Source organism: Ailuropoda melanoleuca, chromosome X, assembly GCF_002007445.2.
Source record: "Ailuropoda melanoleuca isolate Jingjing chromosome X, ASM200744v2, whole genome shotgun sequence".
NCBI lineage: Eukaryota > Metazoa > Chordata > Mammalia > Carnivora > Ursidae > Ailuropoda > Ailuropoda melanoleuca.
The window spans coordinates 61,429,563-61,446,576 of NC_048238.1; the positions used below are offsets into that span (position 1 = coordinate 61,429,563).

Consider the following 17,014-nt stretch of genomic DNA (forward strand, 5'->3'; position numbering starts at 1 on the left):
TTGCTGGGTCATAGTGCAGTTATATTTTTTAATTTTTGAGGAACCTCCATACTCTTTTCCAGAGTGGCTGTACCAGTTTGCATTCCCATCAACAGTATAAGAGGGATCCACTTTCTCCACATTCTCACCAACATATGTTGTTTCCTGCGTTGTTAATTTTAGCCATTCTGACAGGTGTGAGGCAGTATCTCAATGTAGTTTTGATTTGTCTTTCCCTGATGATGAGTGATGTTGAGCAATTTTTCATGTGTCTATTAGACATCTGCATGTCTTCTTAGGAAAAAAGTCTATTCATGTCTTCTGCCCATTTCTTAATTGGAATACTTGCTTTTTGGGTGTTGAGTTTGATAATTTCTATATAGATTTTGGATAATAACCATTTATCAGATATGTCGTCTGCAAATATCTTCCCCCATTCTGTAGGCTGCTTTTTAGTTTCCTTCACTGTGCAGAAGTTTTATCTCGATGAAGTCCCAATAGTTCATTTTTACTTTTTTGTTTCCCTTGCCTCAAGAGAAACGTACAGTACAATATTGATAAAGCCAATGTCAAAGAGGTTACTGCCTGTGTTCTTCAGGATTTTGATGGTATCCTGTCTCACATTTAGGTCTTTTATCTTTCATAAATTCTGAATTTGTTTTGTGTATGGTGTAAGAAAGTGGTACAATTTCATTCTTCTGAATGTGGCTGTCCAGTTTTCCCAACACAATTTGTTGAAAAGACTTTTTTCCATTGGATATTCTTTCCTGCTTTGCCGACAATTAATCGACCATATAGTTGTGGGTCCACTTCTCGGTTTTCTGCTAGGTTCCGTTGATCTGTGTGTCTGTTTTTGTCCCAGCACTGTACAGTCTTTATGACTACAGCTTGAAGATGACTATAGCTCGAAGTCAGGCATTGGGATGCCCCCAGCTTTGGTTTTCTTCTTCAACACTCCTCTGGCTATTCCAGGTCTTTTCTGGTTCCATACAAATTTCAGGATTGTTTGTTAGAGTTCTGTGAAAAATGCTGGTGGTATTTTGATAGGGATTGCATTAAATATGTAGATTGCTTTGGGTAGTATAGACATTTTAACAATGTTTCTTCTTCCAGTGAATGAGTATGAAATGTATTTCCATTTCTTTGTGTCATCTTCAATGTCTTTCATTAGAGTTTTATGGTTTTCAGAGTACCTTTCTTTTACCTCTTTGGTTAGGTTTATTCTTTGGTATCTTATGGTTTTTGGTGCGATTGTAAATGGGATCAATTCTTTGATTTCTGTTTCTACTTCTTCATTATTGGTGTATAGAAATGCAAATGTACTTGATTTTGTATCCTGTGACTTTGATGAATTCATATATCAGTTCTAACATTTTTTGGTGGAGTCTTGCAGGATTTCTACATAGAGTATCACGTCATCTGCAAAGAGTGGAAGTTTGACTTTTCCTCGCTGATCTGGATGCCCTTTATTTCTTTTTGTTGTCTGCTGAGGCTAGAACATCAAGTACTATGTTAAATAACAATGGTGAAAGAGGACATCCCACTGCTGTTCCTAACCAAAGTGGAAATACTCTGTTTTTCCCCATTGACAATGATATTACCTGTGTGTCCTTAATATATGGCCATTAGGACACTGAGGTAAATTACCTATTCTCCTGCTTTGTTGAAGTTTTTTATCAACAATGGATGCTGTGTTTTATCAAATGCTTTTTCTGTATCTATTGAGAGGATCATATGATTCTTGTCCTTTCTATTATTAATGTGGTGTATCATATTGATTGATATGTGAATACTGAACCACTTTACAGCCAGAAATAGATACAAATGATTGCAGCAAATAATTCTTTTAATGTACTGTTGAATTTGATTTGTATCTTGTTCAGAATTTCTGCATCCATGTACATCAGGGATATTGGCCTGTACCTCTTTTTAGTGGGATCTTTGCCTAGTTTTGCTATCCAGGTAATGCTGGCCTAATAGAAAGAGTTAGGAAGTTTCCCTTCCATTTCTATTTTTTAGAATAGTTGGAGAAGAATAGGTATTATTTCTTTAAATGTTTGGTAGAATACCCCTGGGAAGCCAATTGGCCCTGGACCTTTGTTTGTTGTGAGATTTTTGATTAATGATTCAATTTCTTTGTTGGCTATGGGTCTGTTCAAATTTTCTATTTCTTCCTGTTTCAGTGTTTTTCAGTGTTGGTAGTTTATATGTTTCTAGGAATTTATCCATTTGTTCCAGTGGCCAAATTTTTTCGGCATATACATCTTCATAATATTCTCTTATAATTGTTTATATTTCAGTGGTGTTGGTTGTGATCTTTCCTCATTCATTCATGATTTATTTATTTGGGCATGTTCTCTTTCTTTTTCGTAAGTTTTTTCTAGGGGTATATAAATTGCATTAAGTCTTTCAAAGAATCAGCTCCTAGTTAGATTGATTTCTGCAACTGTTTGTTGTTGTTGTTGTTGTTCCTATATCACTTATTTTTGCTCTAATATTTATTATTTCTCTTGTTTTGCTGGATTTAGGCTTTCTTTGCTGTTCCTTTTCTAGCTCCTTTAGGAGTAAGGTTAGGTTGTGTACTTGAGACTTTTCTTGCTTCTTGAGGTACACCTGCATTGCTATATACTACCTTCTTATGACTGATATTGTTGTATCCCAAAGGTTTGGATCATAGTCTTTTCATTTTTATTTGCTTCCATGTACTTTACATCTTCTTTAATTTTATGGTTAACCCATTCGTGCTTTTTAACCCATTCCTTTTTTAGTAGGATGCTCTTTAACCTCCATGTATTTGTGGTCTTTCCAAAATTTTTCCTGTGTTGACTTCCAGTGTCATAGCATTGTGGTCAGAAAATATGCATGGTATGATCTCAATCTTTTTCTACTTGTTCAGGCTTGATTCATGACACAGTATGTGATCTTTTCTGGAGAATGGTTCCTGTGCACGTGAAAAGAATGTGTATTCGCTGCTTCAGGATGAAATGTTCTAAATGTATGTTATGTCCATGTGGTCCAGTATGTCATTCAAAGCCATTGCTTCCCTGTTGATTTTCTGCTTAGATGGTCTGTCCATTGATGTAAGTGAGGTGTTGAATTTCCCTACTATTATTGTGTTATTCTCAATGAGTTTCTTTATGTTTGTTATTATTTGATTTATTATGTCAGTGCTCTGAATTTGGGGGCATAAATATTTACAATTGTTAGGTCTTCTTGTTGATATAGTGCCCTTCTTCATCTCTTGTTGCAGTCTTTGGTTTAAAATCTAGTTTGTCTGATATAAGTATGGCTATTTTCGCTTTCTTTTGATATCCATTACCATGATAAATGGTTCTCCATCCCCTCACTTTGAATCTGCAGGTGTCCTTTGGTCTAAAATGAGTCTCTTTTTAGGCAGCTAATATATGGGTCTTGTTTTGTTTTGTTTTGTTTTATCCAATCTGATACCCTATAACTTTTGATTAGTTTACTTCATTTTCATTGAGTGATTATTAATAGAAATTTAATGCCATTGTATTACCTGTAAAGTCGGTGTTTCTGGAGATGTTCTCTGTTCCTTTCTAGTCTTTGTTGCTTTTGGTCTTACTTTCCCACTCAAAGAGTCCCCTTTAATATTTCTTGGAGGGCTGGTTTAGTGGTCACAAACTCCTTTACTTTTTATCTGGGAAACTGTTTATATCTCCTATTCTGAATGACAGCCTTGCTGGATAAAGCATTCTTGGCTGCATATTTTTTTTCCCATTCAACATGTTGACTATATCATGCCACTCTCTTCTGGCCTGCCATATTTCTGTGGGGAGATCTGATGTTAATCTTATTTGTCTTTGCTTGTAAGTTAGGGACTTCTTTTTGTCTTGTTCCTTTTAGGATTTTACCTTTATCACCATATTTTGCAAATTGAAGTATGATCTATCTTGGTGTTAGCCTGCTTTTAATTTTGATGGACGTTCTCTGTGCCTCCTGGATTTGGATGTCTGTTTCCTTCCCAAGATTAGGGACGTTTTCAGCTATAATTTCCTCAAAAAAACCTTCCGCCCATTTTTCACTCTCTTCTTCTTCTGGGACTCCGATGATATGAATGTTACTATGATTCATATAGTTGCTGAGTTCCCTAAGTGTACATAGTGATCCAATATTTTTCTTTCCCTCTTCTTTTCAGCTTTACTATTTTCCACAACTTTACCTTCGTTATAATTTTGTTTGTTCTTCTGCTTGCTCCCTGCTTGTGGTCATTACATCCAGTCAATTTCACATTTTGGCTACAGCATTTTTTATTTTGCCTGGACTAGATTTTAGGTCTTTTAACTCTGTGGTGAGGGACACCTGGTGTCGTGTATGTTTTTCTCTAGCCCAGCTAGTATCCTTATGACTGTTGTTTTAAATTCTGGTTCAGGCATATTATTTTTATCTGTTTTGATGAGATCCCTATCCTTGACTTCTTGTTCTTTCTTTTGGGATGAATTCCTCCATTTTGACATTTTGTATAGCTTTCTGTCTTCTCTGTGTTAGGAAAGTCTGTTATACTTCCTGCTCCTGGGAGTATTGGCTATATTAAGAAGAAGTCCTAGTGCTTCCAGGACCAGGTACTTCAGAAACTGTATCTGGTGTAGGCTGTGTGCACTCTGCTGTTGTGTTTTGGCTGCTGTTTCCCTCAGGTCAGTCCCTGCAGAGTTTCTCCTTGTCTGCAGTAGGGAGTGCTTGGACCTTGTCCACTGTGTAGCAAGTTTTAACTACGTGTGTTTTAGTCTCCTTGTTAAAAGAGGCTAGATCCTATCTCCCCTAGAGCTACATCTTTGCAGCCATCTGTGGTCAATAAACTTGGTGCAATTGGGCAGTTTGTGCTGGTCCTCTGAGGGAGGGGCCTGCTGATTCTCCACGTCTCAGAAACACTTGCCTCAGTGTAACAACTACAGAAAAGCACTTGCAGAGCACAGGGGTGTGGGGCTTGGTGTAAATGGTGCAAGTTTCCACCCTGGGCACTGCACTGCTCACTGAAGTCCGTCCTTGCTGATGCACAGAGGTAAAAATGGCGTCACCCGGTTCTCATCCCTGAAGAGGGAATTTCATGCCTGCAACTATTCAGGAAGCCCTCTCAGAAGAGCAAACAATCTCCCCTAGTTTGTCGCAGCCATCCCTCAGATCCCTATCTTTATCCTGTCTGTGTCTGAGCCTTCTGCCCACCAGGTGGCACAATGTTCCTGTGTTTTATCTCAGGCATGCCAGGTGGGATTCAAAACTCCGAATTTCAGGTACCTGGCACTGCATGGACCCATGCTGATCCTCTGAGAGAGGGTCTTACTGAGCTGTGGCTGGTTTGGGTTTTTTCCAAAAGGTCAGTCACAAGAACATGTAGGGCCTTAGAGTTTATGGTAAAGCACAGCAAAAAGCCAGCATCGAGGTTAGCTGACCTAAGTAGGTGTCTCTGTCCCTATACTAATGAACAGGCCAGCTCAATGTTGCCCACGGACTCTTTTGTCTGTGGAGAGGCAGTGCCACCTCTCCCAAATGCACTCAAAGAATGCGAACTGTTTCTCCCAGTGTGACTCAGGGGATCCTCAGACCACACTGTCCACTCCTGCACTTCCCATTTCCTCCTTCTCCACAGGAGCACCTCTCTGCCCATCAGGCTCCACACTGGCAATGGCACAGACTTCTAAAACTTAAGATCTTGAGCTCCACTGCTTGTAAAAATTTGCGATAATCAGCCCTCTTGTTTTCCCCATCAGTTGTTTGTGGGGAATGTTTTTTGTGCAATGCCCTGTGTCCATATTCTCGCTCTCTCTCTCTCCCATCTCCCTGATCAGGGCTCCTTCCATCTACAGTACCATAATTCTTTTCTCCCCCAAATCACATCTCCACATTCCATACCCTCCACGATGTGGCCTCTTTTCTTCCTCTGGATGTACAGATTATTTTCTCAGTCCTCAGATCAATTTCCTGGATGTTCAGAACGATTTGATATTTATCTAGCTGTGCTCAAGGGATGAGGTAAGCATAGGGTCCCCCTACTACTCTGCTACCTTCACTTCCAAGGGTTCAATTTTTTCTTAAATGCTAAATGACTGAAAAGCAGAAGTAAGGACCAACTTTGCAAGGGAATAAAAACATTGAAGTGCAGCAAGGATAAATGTCCAGAATGGAAAGAGAAAGGAAGGAAAAATACACCCTATGGGAAGCAGGCCCCCCAACTTAAGGGACTTCCTCCTTATAGCTACACATGAGTTTAAGTAATGCACACTTATAAAAGAATGTTTCTTTCTGATCACAGCTTTCTAGTACAGCTTGAAATCTGGCATTGTGATGCCCCCAGCTTTGTTTTTCCTTTTCAACAATTCCTTGGCGATTCGGGCCTTTTCTGATTCCATACAAATTTAAGGGCTATTTGTTCCAGTTCTTTGAAAAATGTCATTGGTATTTTGATCGGGATAGCATTGAAGGTGTAGATTGCTCTGGGTAGCATGGACATTTTAACTATGTTAATTCTTCCGATCCATGAGCATGGAATATTTTTCCATCTCTTTGTGTCTTCCTCAATGTCTTTCAAGAGTGATTTATAGTTTCTAGAATATAGATCCTTTACGTCTCTGTTTAAGTTAAGTCCAAGGTAACATATGCTTTTCGGTGATATTGTAAATGGGATGGATTCTCTAATTTCTCTTTCTTCAGTCTCATAATTCGTGTATAGAAATGCAACTGATTTCTGAGCATTGATTTTGTATCCCGCCACATTACTGAATTGCTCTACAACTTCTAATAGTTTGGGTGTGGATTCTTTTGGGTTTTCCATATAGAGTATCATGTCGTCTGCAAAGAGGAGAGCATAGGCAGCAACCTCTATAACATCACAATTATCATATGATTTCTCTCATCTATGGAACATAAGAACTAGGAAGATGGGTAGGAGAAGAAAGGGATTAAAAAGGGGGGGTAATCAGAAGGGGGAATGAAGCATGAGTGACTATGGACTCTGAGAAACAAACTGAGGCCTTCAGAGGGGAGGGAGGGTGGGGAAATGGGATAGGCTGGTGATGGGTAGTAAGGAGGGCACGTATTGCATGGTGCACTGGGTGTTATACACANCCACTGGGTGTTATACACAACTAATGAATCATCGAACTTTACATCAAAACCAGGGATGTACCCTATGGTGACTAACATAATATAATAAAAAAATATTTAAAAAATTAAAAAAATAAAAGAATATGTCTTAAGGGATTCTAAAGACAGACACATATCAAGAATGGTTTCTAAAATTAGAAACATAGTGTTTCAAAATATCAGGAAATCATTTTTTATGTACATTTTCAGTTAAATGTAACCATTATATTTCTGGGTAATAAAAATATATATCAATTTAGAGAGTAAACATACTGCTGATGGTGTACTAATGTAGTGAACAAAAATCTAGTTGTTAAGTAATTCTTCTTTTGAAATTCCTAAAACATTGGAAGCATTAAAAATTTGTATTTTATTTGAGGTAGTAATAACCATTCCATACAACTTTAAAAGTAAATATGATTGGATCATAAACTACCAAATATAAAACATCTCTACTTATTTTGACAACATAAAATAAATAATTCATGTCAGTAATCTACTAAAGAAGAATCATAACATCTTTTTTTTTTTCTAACCTGGATACTGTTGGGAGAAATCGGGGACTAGGTAGTGAAATATGATATCATATATCTTTTATCACTTAATGCTTACAAAATATGAACACTGTCTTGAGAAATGGAAAAATTCATTATTACTAATCTGGACATATTAAAATTATACTAACTATAATTTAGTTTTGTTAATCATATGCTATCTATATATAGATATAGCTATCTGGAGTGTGAGAAGCAATTTACTCAATTTTGCCTGTTTTAACTGAAGAAAAGTGATCAGATGACCATGAAACTCCAAAGCTACGATAAGTGAGATGAAGTGGATTAGCTGTCTAAATCAGTCAATAACAAAACAGCATCAGGCAACATAGGCAATTCCTAAGTTCAAATTTAAAAAATACTGCTTAAAGAATCTATGCATCATGGAGCAATCTCTACAACTTTCCACTATTAGAACAAACAAACAAAAAGAAAGGAAAAAAAACACCAAACACAAAAAAACATACAGCTCCCAGCATCACACTGGAATAGGCAACCACATCCCCCAAAATCCTATATACAAAAATATTAATCAAAGAGATAAATTTATATGGTCAGTTTTTCTTATCACTCTTATAATTTAACTGATACCAAATGAGTAAGTAAACCATCACACAGCAACCATCACAGAGTCAAGTTCAGATAACTCAGGCTATAAACTAAATCAATTCCAGGGCACCTGGGTGGCTCAGTCAGTTAAGCATCTGCCTTCGGATCAGGTCACGATCCCAGATCAAGCCCTATGTCAGGTTCCCTGCTCAGCGGGAAGCCTGCTTTTCCCTCTCCCTCTGCCTGCTGTTTCCCCTGCCTTTGTGAGCTCACTCACTCTCTCTCTTTTTGAATAAATAAATAAAAGTATTTTTAAAAAACCTAAAATCCTTAGAAGTGATTCTAGGTCCCTGATTCTCCAAAACTTCAGATTTCCCCTTTCTAACCACTGAAGGTGACTAATTAAGATCACATTAGCATTGATCACTACATATTTTTACTGTCTTTCCATTACAAGTATAGTTCCTGATTCTTTTTTAGAATTGGGAAGGCTAAACATTTGACAATAACCCTATATATACATCTATGTGTTTATGTTGGCTACACATATATGCACATGAACACACATTTTTTTCTGCCTCCTGTGGTGTGGGGCATAGTATTTCCCTGTTAATTTATTAATTTTCAAATATACCCTTCCCTACTGCCTTTTCTATTTTCCTATACTTTATCTTTTAGAAACTATTAACCTTACTATGCTTCTTAAGTACATATGATCTGTAGAGAAAGCCTTGGATGATTTTGATAGAAGCTTATATTTAATTATACTCAAAATTAATGTGTTATTTATATTAAGTAAATTGCAAAAGAAATGACATTTTATCTGTTAATCAGAACTAAGATTATTGTTACATGATCACAACCTGCAGAGATAGTGAATTTTTACATAGAATATTTCAAAGAAGAATCTTGGACAAACCCAATTTTACTCTGCTGGTCCTATTTGAAAAAAATCCTCTTATAAACCAGTTTCAGGGGGAAAAAAGTGCATCAAGGTTGATTTTATGCATAACTAAATAAGAGAAGGATGATGCTTTTCTTATTTTCCACTTCCTTGAATCTACACAATACACAGATTACTTAACATGAGGCACACCAGGTCATAAGTATCGCTTCTGCTACTTGTTAGTTTGACGACCTAGTATAAATCACAACCTCTCAAGGTCTCAAAAACCGTACCTATACAAAGGGATTATTACAAAATATTGTCTCTGAGGCTCCTTCCAGCTTAAACAATCCATAATTTCATGGAAAAAAATTATTGAAACGATAATCATAAAATAACAAAATACATGTGGATTTACATCTTCTTCAGACCCTTCTTAAAATCTTAAGAACACCCTTCTGTAAAACTAGAACTTGTAAAATGAGGGACTAGAACATAGACCTGGCATAATGGCCCAATAGCTAAATGGTCTTTAAAACTAGTTAGATGGGCGCCTGGGTGGCTCGGTCAGTTAAGTGTCTGCCCTCAGCACAGGTCATGATTCCGGGGTCCTGGGATCGAGTCCTGCATCAGACTCCCTACTCAGTGGAGAGCCTGTTTCTCCCTCTCCCTCTGCTGCTCCCTCTGCTTATGCATGCTCTATTTCTCACTCTCTCTCTCTGTCGAATAAATTAAAAATCTTAAAACAATAAATTAAACAAAACTAGTTAGAAAATTCTGAAATAATTTAGATATAATACTTTTTCAAAAGCCAGGAAATGGATTTTAAATGACATCAGGTTAAATATTTCTACACTACATCTATTTTCTACCCTAAAGTTGAAGGTAATCTTATTTAGTTTAATTCAGAAGATTCTGTATTCAAGTAACCCAGTTACTCATATACTAGTAAGTAAAAATTTCATTCATTATTACACTTAAGATAGCTGAATTCCATGGCATATAAAGTATACCTCGATAAAGTCGTTTCAAAAATTTCCATATAGGGGCGCCTGGGTGGCACAGCAGTTAGGCGTCTGCCTTCGGCTCAGGGCGTGATCCTGGCATTATGGGATCGAGCCCCATGTCAGGCTCTTCCGCTATGGGCCTGTTTCTTCCTCTCCCACTCCCCCTGCTTGTGTTCCCTCTCTCACTGGCTGTCTCTATCGCTGTCAAATAAATAAATAAAATCTTTTAAAAAAATTCCATATAAAAATTTCTGACAAAAAAGTCCTATATTATAAACTGTTATTATTTTATTAATAATTTAATTTGCTTATTATTAACTTACCTAAATAAATTTCTTTAATTGACAGGTGATTTTCTCCTTTCCCATTATTCTCTTTCCTTATATTTAAAAAATGTAACACAGTGGGTTAATGAAAGTACTTACTTGGCAAGAATCTGCTTCTCCCTCTTCCATTGGCTCATCAAACATTTGAAGACCATTCACCTGAAAAATATTGTTCAAAAACTGAAGTTCAGGATTACTAGAACAAGAGTAAGAACTAAGAATAATATAACCCCAAGGATTTCCCATCATGCTCTAACAAGATCCACACTGACGGAAACACAAAATGTCAAAGGACACATAGAAGGTACTTAGAATAGGAATATTATTAATACGATTTCCAGATTGTTCTTGAGAATCCTAAACTTTCAGAACTGTATGTTTCATCTCATACTATTTAGAGCTTTGTTATGATTTATTAACATATACTAAACATTTGACTTTTGTGCTTTCAGTAATACTGTCCCCAGCCAAATACCAAAAAATCCACAAAAAACAAACTAACAAAAAAAAACCCAAAACCAATTCAATTAAAAATGGGCATGACTATCTGCAGACTCTAAAAATTAAAGAACAGCAAGCAGATTAGGGAGGGAGAACAAAATTCAAAGAATAACCAGCACTATAGTGAGTTTTGTGGGTTTATTTCAAAACTTTACCTCTTGACTTTGACCCAAGAAGAGACTGACAGAGTCATGGAACTCCACAGTGGGTATGAACAATATTTCCAAGAAAAACCTCACTTTCAGGAAAAAGGAACAGGAAAAGACACACTTTTGAACTACTGAACATAAGAATTACAAGTTTTCTTTTTTCCCAGTCCTGCTCCAAGGCAAGCCCCAATCAAGAGAAAACCTATCTGATCAAAGAGACCAGGAAAAGAGGCTCATATGATTAAATGGAAAAAAAAGTGTGTGAGAGAGGAGGTATTTCCTGTTATTTCCTGTGATTTTTTTCACTCTCCTTCACTTCATCCCAAGGGCAGCACTAACAGTACAAACCTGTGTGACATCATGAAAGACTAAAACTCTGAGAGAAAATCAGTTCTGGTCACAGGAATCAGGAAGGGCCCATGGGAATTGGAGAATCCATAGAAGATATCATGAAAAAGATAGAATAGGAAAAGGAGATCCCCTAATTCTGTGTACAAACAGACACAATTCCTGGTCTCACAAAAAACTGCATGTGTTTAGAATAGAATCAAAGAAGTCTAACAAAGGGCTTAAAAACTGAACTGCAACATAAACCACTGATCAGGTCTAAAACTAACTACCGAGTTAGTGGATGCAGAGTTCTGACCCAAAAAATCTGAAGACATAATTAATGTTGGAAGCGTCAGACGTTGGAAGCATCAGCGAGAGTGAGACATAACGTGAACCTAATCAGGCAGACTCAAAATTAATAGGTATCATTTCCAGGATAACTCTGATGTTGAAATATCTGACAAAGATTAGGCAGCTATTATAACTATGCTTCTTGGTTAAAAATATACACACTTGAAAAAAAAATAAACACACGCGAATGGAATGATAAAAAGTTAGAAGCACATGGAACTTTCTCCAGAATAGACCATACACTGGGTCACAAAACAGGACTCAACCGAACCAAAAGACTGAGATTATTCCCTGCACATTCTCAGAATACAATGCTTTGAAACTGGAACTCAATCACACGGAAAAATTTAGAAGAAACGCAAACACTTGGAAACTAAGAACCATCCTACTTAAGAATGATTGGGGAAACCATGAAATCAAAGAAGAACTTAAGCAATTTATGAACACCAATGAGAATGAAAACACATCGGTCCAATACCTATAAGACACTGCAAAGGTGGACCTAAAGGGAAAATACATAGCCATCCAAGCCTCACTCAAAAGAATAGAAAAATCTAAAATGCACTCCTTATATTCACACTTTAAGAAGCTGGAGTTCGAACAGAAGAACAGGCCAAACCCATGCAAGAGAAGGCAATTGATAAATATTAGAGCAGAGATCAATGAATTAGAAACCAGGAGCAGAGTAGAGCAGATCAAAAAACCAGAAGCTGGTTCTTTGAGAGAATGAATAAGATTGAAAAGGCACTGGACAGACTTATTCAAAAGAATAGAGAAAGAAGCCAAATTAACAAAATTGTGAATTAAAGGGGAGAGATCATGACCAACACCAAAGAAATAGGAAGAATCCTTAGAAACTACTATCAACAACTATATGCCAATAAATAAAACAACCTGGAAGAAATGGATGCCTTCCTGGAAACATATACACTACCAAGTCTGAAACAGGAAGAAACTGATTATTTAAACAAACCAATTATGAAGAGGTTGAAGCAGTGATCAAAAACCTCCCGAAAAATGAGTCCAGGGTGTGACGGATTCCCCAGGGAATTCTACCAAACATTCAAAGAAGAAATAATACCTATTCTCCTGAAGCTGCTTCAAAAAGTAAAAACAGGGGCGCCTGGGTGGCACAGCGGTTAAGCGTCTGCCTTCGGCTCAGGGCGTGATCCCGGCGTTCCGGGATCGACCCACGTCAGGCTCCTCTGCTGAGAGCCTGCTTCTTCCTCTCCCACTCCCCCTGCTTGTGTTCCCTCTCTCACTGACTGTCTCTATCTCTGTCAAATAAATCAATAAAATCATATTAAAAAAAAAGTAAAAACAGAAGGAAAACTACCAAACTCATTTGATGAGGCCAGTATTACCTCAATTACCAAACCAAGCAAAGACCCCATGAAAAAGGAGACTTATACACCAATATCCTTGAAAAATATCGATGCCAAAATTCTCCACAAGATCCTAGATAATAGGATACAATAGTACATTAAAAGGATTACCCATCACGACCAAGGGTGATTCATCCCTGGGATGCAAGGGTGGTTCAACATTCACAAATCGATCAGTGTGATAGAAGACATCAACAAGAAAAGAGTCAAGAACCATATGAACCTCTCAATTGATGCAGGAAAAGCATTTGACAAAATACAGCATCCTTTCCTGATTAAAACCCTTCAGATTGTAGGGATAGAGGGTAAATTGAGGAATTTCATAAAAACCATCTATGAAAAGCCTACAGCAAATATCATTCTCAATGGAGAAAAGCTGGAAGCCTTTCCCTTAAGATCAGGAACATGACAAGGATGCCCACTCTTGCCATTATTATTCAGCATAGTAATAGAAGTCCTGGCAAGAGCAATCAGACAACAAAAAGGAATAAAATGTATTCAAATCAGCAAAGAAGAAGCAAACTCTCTCTCTTTGCAGATGATATGATACTCTATATGGAAAACCCAAAAGACTCCACCCCCAAATTACTAGAACTCATACAACAATTCAGTAATGTGGCAGGATACAAAATCAATGCTTAGAAATCAGTTGCAGTTCTATAAAGGAACAATGAGTCTGAAGAAAGAGGAATTAGGTAATCGATTTCATTTACAATAGCACCAAAAATCATACGATATCTTGGAATTGACTTAACCAGAGAGGTAAAGCATCTATACTCTAGAAACTACAGAATACTGATGAAAGTCATTGAAGAAGACATAAAAAGATGGAAAAATATTCCATGCTCATGGATAGGAAGAATAAACATAGTTAAAATGATTATGCTATCCAGAGCAATCTACACATTCAATGCCATCCCGATAAATTTACCAGTGACATTTTTCAAAGTGCTGGAACAAAGAATCTCAAAATTTGTGAGGAACCAGAAAAGACCCCGAATCGCCAAGGAAATGTTGAAAAAGAAAAACAAAGCTGGGGGCATCACATTGCCGGATTTCAAGCTATACTACAAAGAAAGCATGGTACTGTCACAAAAACAGACATACAGACCAATGGAACAGAATAGAGACTCCAAAAAATGGACCCTTGGCTCTATGGTCAACTAATCTTTGACAAAACAGGAAAAAAATATCCAGTGGAAAAAAGACAGTCTCTTCAATAAATGGTGCCGGGAAAACTGGACAGCTATATACAAAAGAATGAAACATGACAACACTCACACCATACACAAAGATAAACTATAAATGGTTAAAAGACCTCAATGTGACACAGGAATCCATAAAAATCATAGAGGAGAACATAGGCTGTAACCTCTTCGACATCAGCCACAGCAACTTCTTCCTTGACCAGTCTCCAAAGGCAAGGGAAACAAAAAAAAAAATGAACTTTTGGGACTTCATCAAGATAAAAAGTTTCTTTCTGCACAGCCAAGGAAAACAGTAATCAAAACAAAGAGGCAACCCACAGAATGAGAGAAGATACTTGCAAATGAAACCACAGGTAAAAGGCTGGTATCCAAGATCTATAAAGAACTTCTCAAACTAAATACATGAGAAACAAATAACGAAATTTAAAAAAATGGGCAGAAGATATGAACAGATGCTTTTCCAAGGAAGATATACAAATGGGTAACAGATACATGAAAAAATGTTCAAAATCATTAGCCACCAGGGAAATTCAAATCAAAACCACATTGAGACACTACCTTACGTCAGTTAGAATGGCAAAAACGGACAAGGCAAGAAACAACAAATGTTGGAGAGGATGTGAAGAAACAGGAACCCTCTTACACTGTTGGTGGGAATGCAAGTTGGCACAGCCACTTTGGAAAACAGTGTGGAGGTCCCTTAAAAAGTTAAAAATTGAGCTACCCTATGACCCAGCAATTGCACTACTAGGTTTTTACCCCAAAGATACAGACGTAGTGAAGAGAAGGACTATATGCACCCCAATGTTCATAGCAGCATTGTCCACAATAGCTAATTGTGGAAGGAGCCGAGATGCCCTTCAATAGACGAATGGATAAAGAAGATATGGTCCATATATACAATAGAATATTACTCTGCCTTCAGAAAGAACGATTTCACAACATTTGCAGCAACATGGACAGAACTGGAGGAGATTATGCTAAGTGAAATAAGTCAAGCAGAGAAAAACAATTATCATATGGTTTCACTCATTTGTGGAACTTAAGGAACAGCAGGGAGATCCGTAGGAGAGGAAAGGGAAGAAGACCGGGGGCGGGGGGTAACGAGAAGGGGGAATGAACCATGCGAGACTATGGACTCTGGGAAACAAACTGAGGGCTTCAGAGGGGAGGGGGTTCGTGGAATCGGATAGGCCGGTGATGGGTATTAAGGGGGGCACGTATTGCATGGTGCACTGGGTGTTATACACAAGCAATGAATCATGGAACTTTACATCAAAAACTAGGGATGTACTGTATGTTGACCAACATAATATTATAAAAAGTATTAAAAAAGAAAGTGTAAACTATAAAAAATGCAAATAATTTTAGACAAAAATAATAATAAATGATTTTAAAAAGTAGTGGGTTGGGGTGCCTGGGTGGCACAGCGGTTAAGCATCCGCCTTCGGCTCAGGGCATGATCCCGGGGTTATGGGATCGAGCCCCACATCAGGCTCCTCTGCTATGAGCCTGCTTCTTCCTCTCCCACTCCCCCTGCTTGTGTTCCCTCTCTCTCTGGCTGTCTCTATCTCTGTCGAATAAATAAATAAAATCTTTAAAAAATAATAAAATAAAATAAAAAGTAGTGGGTTGGCTCAATAAAAAAATGGAGATGACAGAGGAAATAAATTTGAAGATATAGCAAAAGAAATTAACCAATATGAAGAAGAAAATGAAAAATGATTAAAAGCAAATGAACAAGAGCCTCAGAGACATGTAGAATGTGAGAAGATCTAAAATCCATATCATCAACATCCCAGAAGTGATACAGAAAGAATTATTTAAATAATAGCAAATACATTCACATAAATTTTGAAAAGGAAAAAATCTATTGAGACAGAAAGTAATCTAGTTGTTTCTTAGGGGTATGGGATTAGGAAATGGGGGTAACAGATAAAGGGTAAAATGTTTCTTTATGATGTGATAAAAAGTTCTAAAACTGTGGCGATAGCTTTGCATATCTGTAAATATACTAATATTCTGCTGTGTAGAAGCTTTTTGGTTTTTTATGATATAACTGACATACAATATTGTATTATCTTCAGGTGTACAACCTAGTGAGTTCACATTTGCATATATTGCAAGATGGCCACAAAAATAAGTCCAGTTACCATCTACCACCTTACAAATTCAATACGTTACTGACTATAAATCCTAAGCTATACATCATATACACATGACTTATTTGTTTTATAAGTGGAAGTTGGTACTTCTAAATTTCCTACAACAATTATGCTTCCCCAATACCCTATCCTTCTGGCAACCACCAATCCGTACTCTGTATAATGAATCTGGGTTTTGTTTGCTTTATTTTTATTCCACATGTACATAAGATCATGCAATATTTGTCTATGTCTGACTTATTTCATTTAGCATAATGCCCTGAAGGCCAATTCATGCTGTTGAAAATCACAGGATTTCATTATTTTTTATGGATGAGTAATATTTTATTGTGTGTGTGTGTGTGTGGGTGTGTGTATACATACATGACTTCTTATTTATCCATTCATCATCAATGGACACTTAGGTATCCCATATCTTGGCTATTTAAATAATGATGTATAAACACAGAAGTGGAAATATCTTTTTGAATTAGTGTTTTCATTTTCTTTGCAATGTTACCCAGTACTGCAATTGCTGGATCCTACC

General features: G+C 37.1%; 1 protein-coding gene across 1 annotated transcript in view; it reads right to left on the reverse strand.

The window, feature by feature from the left end:
• Positions 1-17,014, reverse strand: part of RPS6KA6 (ribosomal protein S6 kinase A6) — a 206,870-nt gene that overhangs the window by 134,644 nt on the left and 55,212 nt on the right. The window contains exon 2 of the mRNA XM_034649643.1: positions 10,499-10,558. Within this exon, the coding sequence (XP_034505534.1) occupies positions 10,499-10,558 (60 nt within the window). The remainder of the gene's footprint in view (positions 1-10,498; positions 10,559-17,014) is intronic.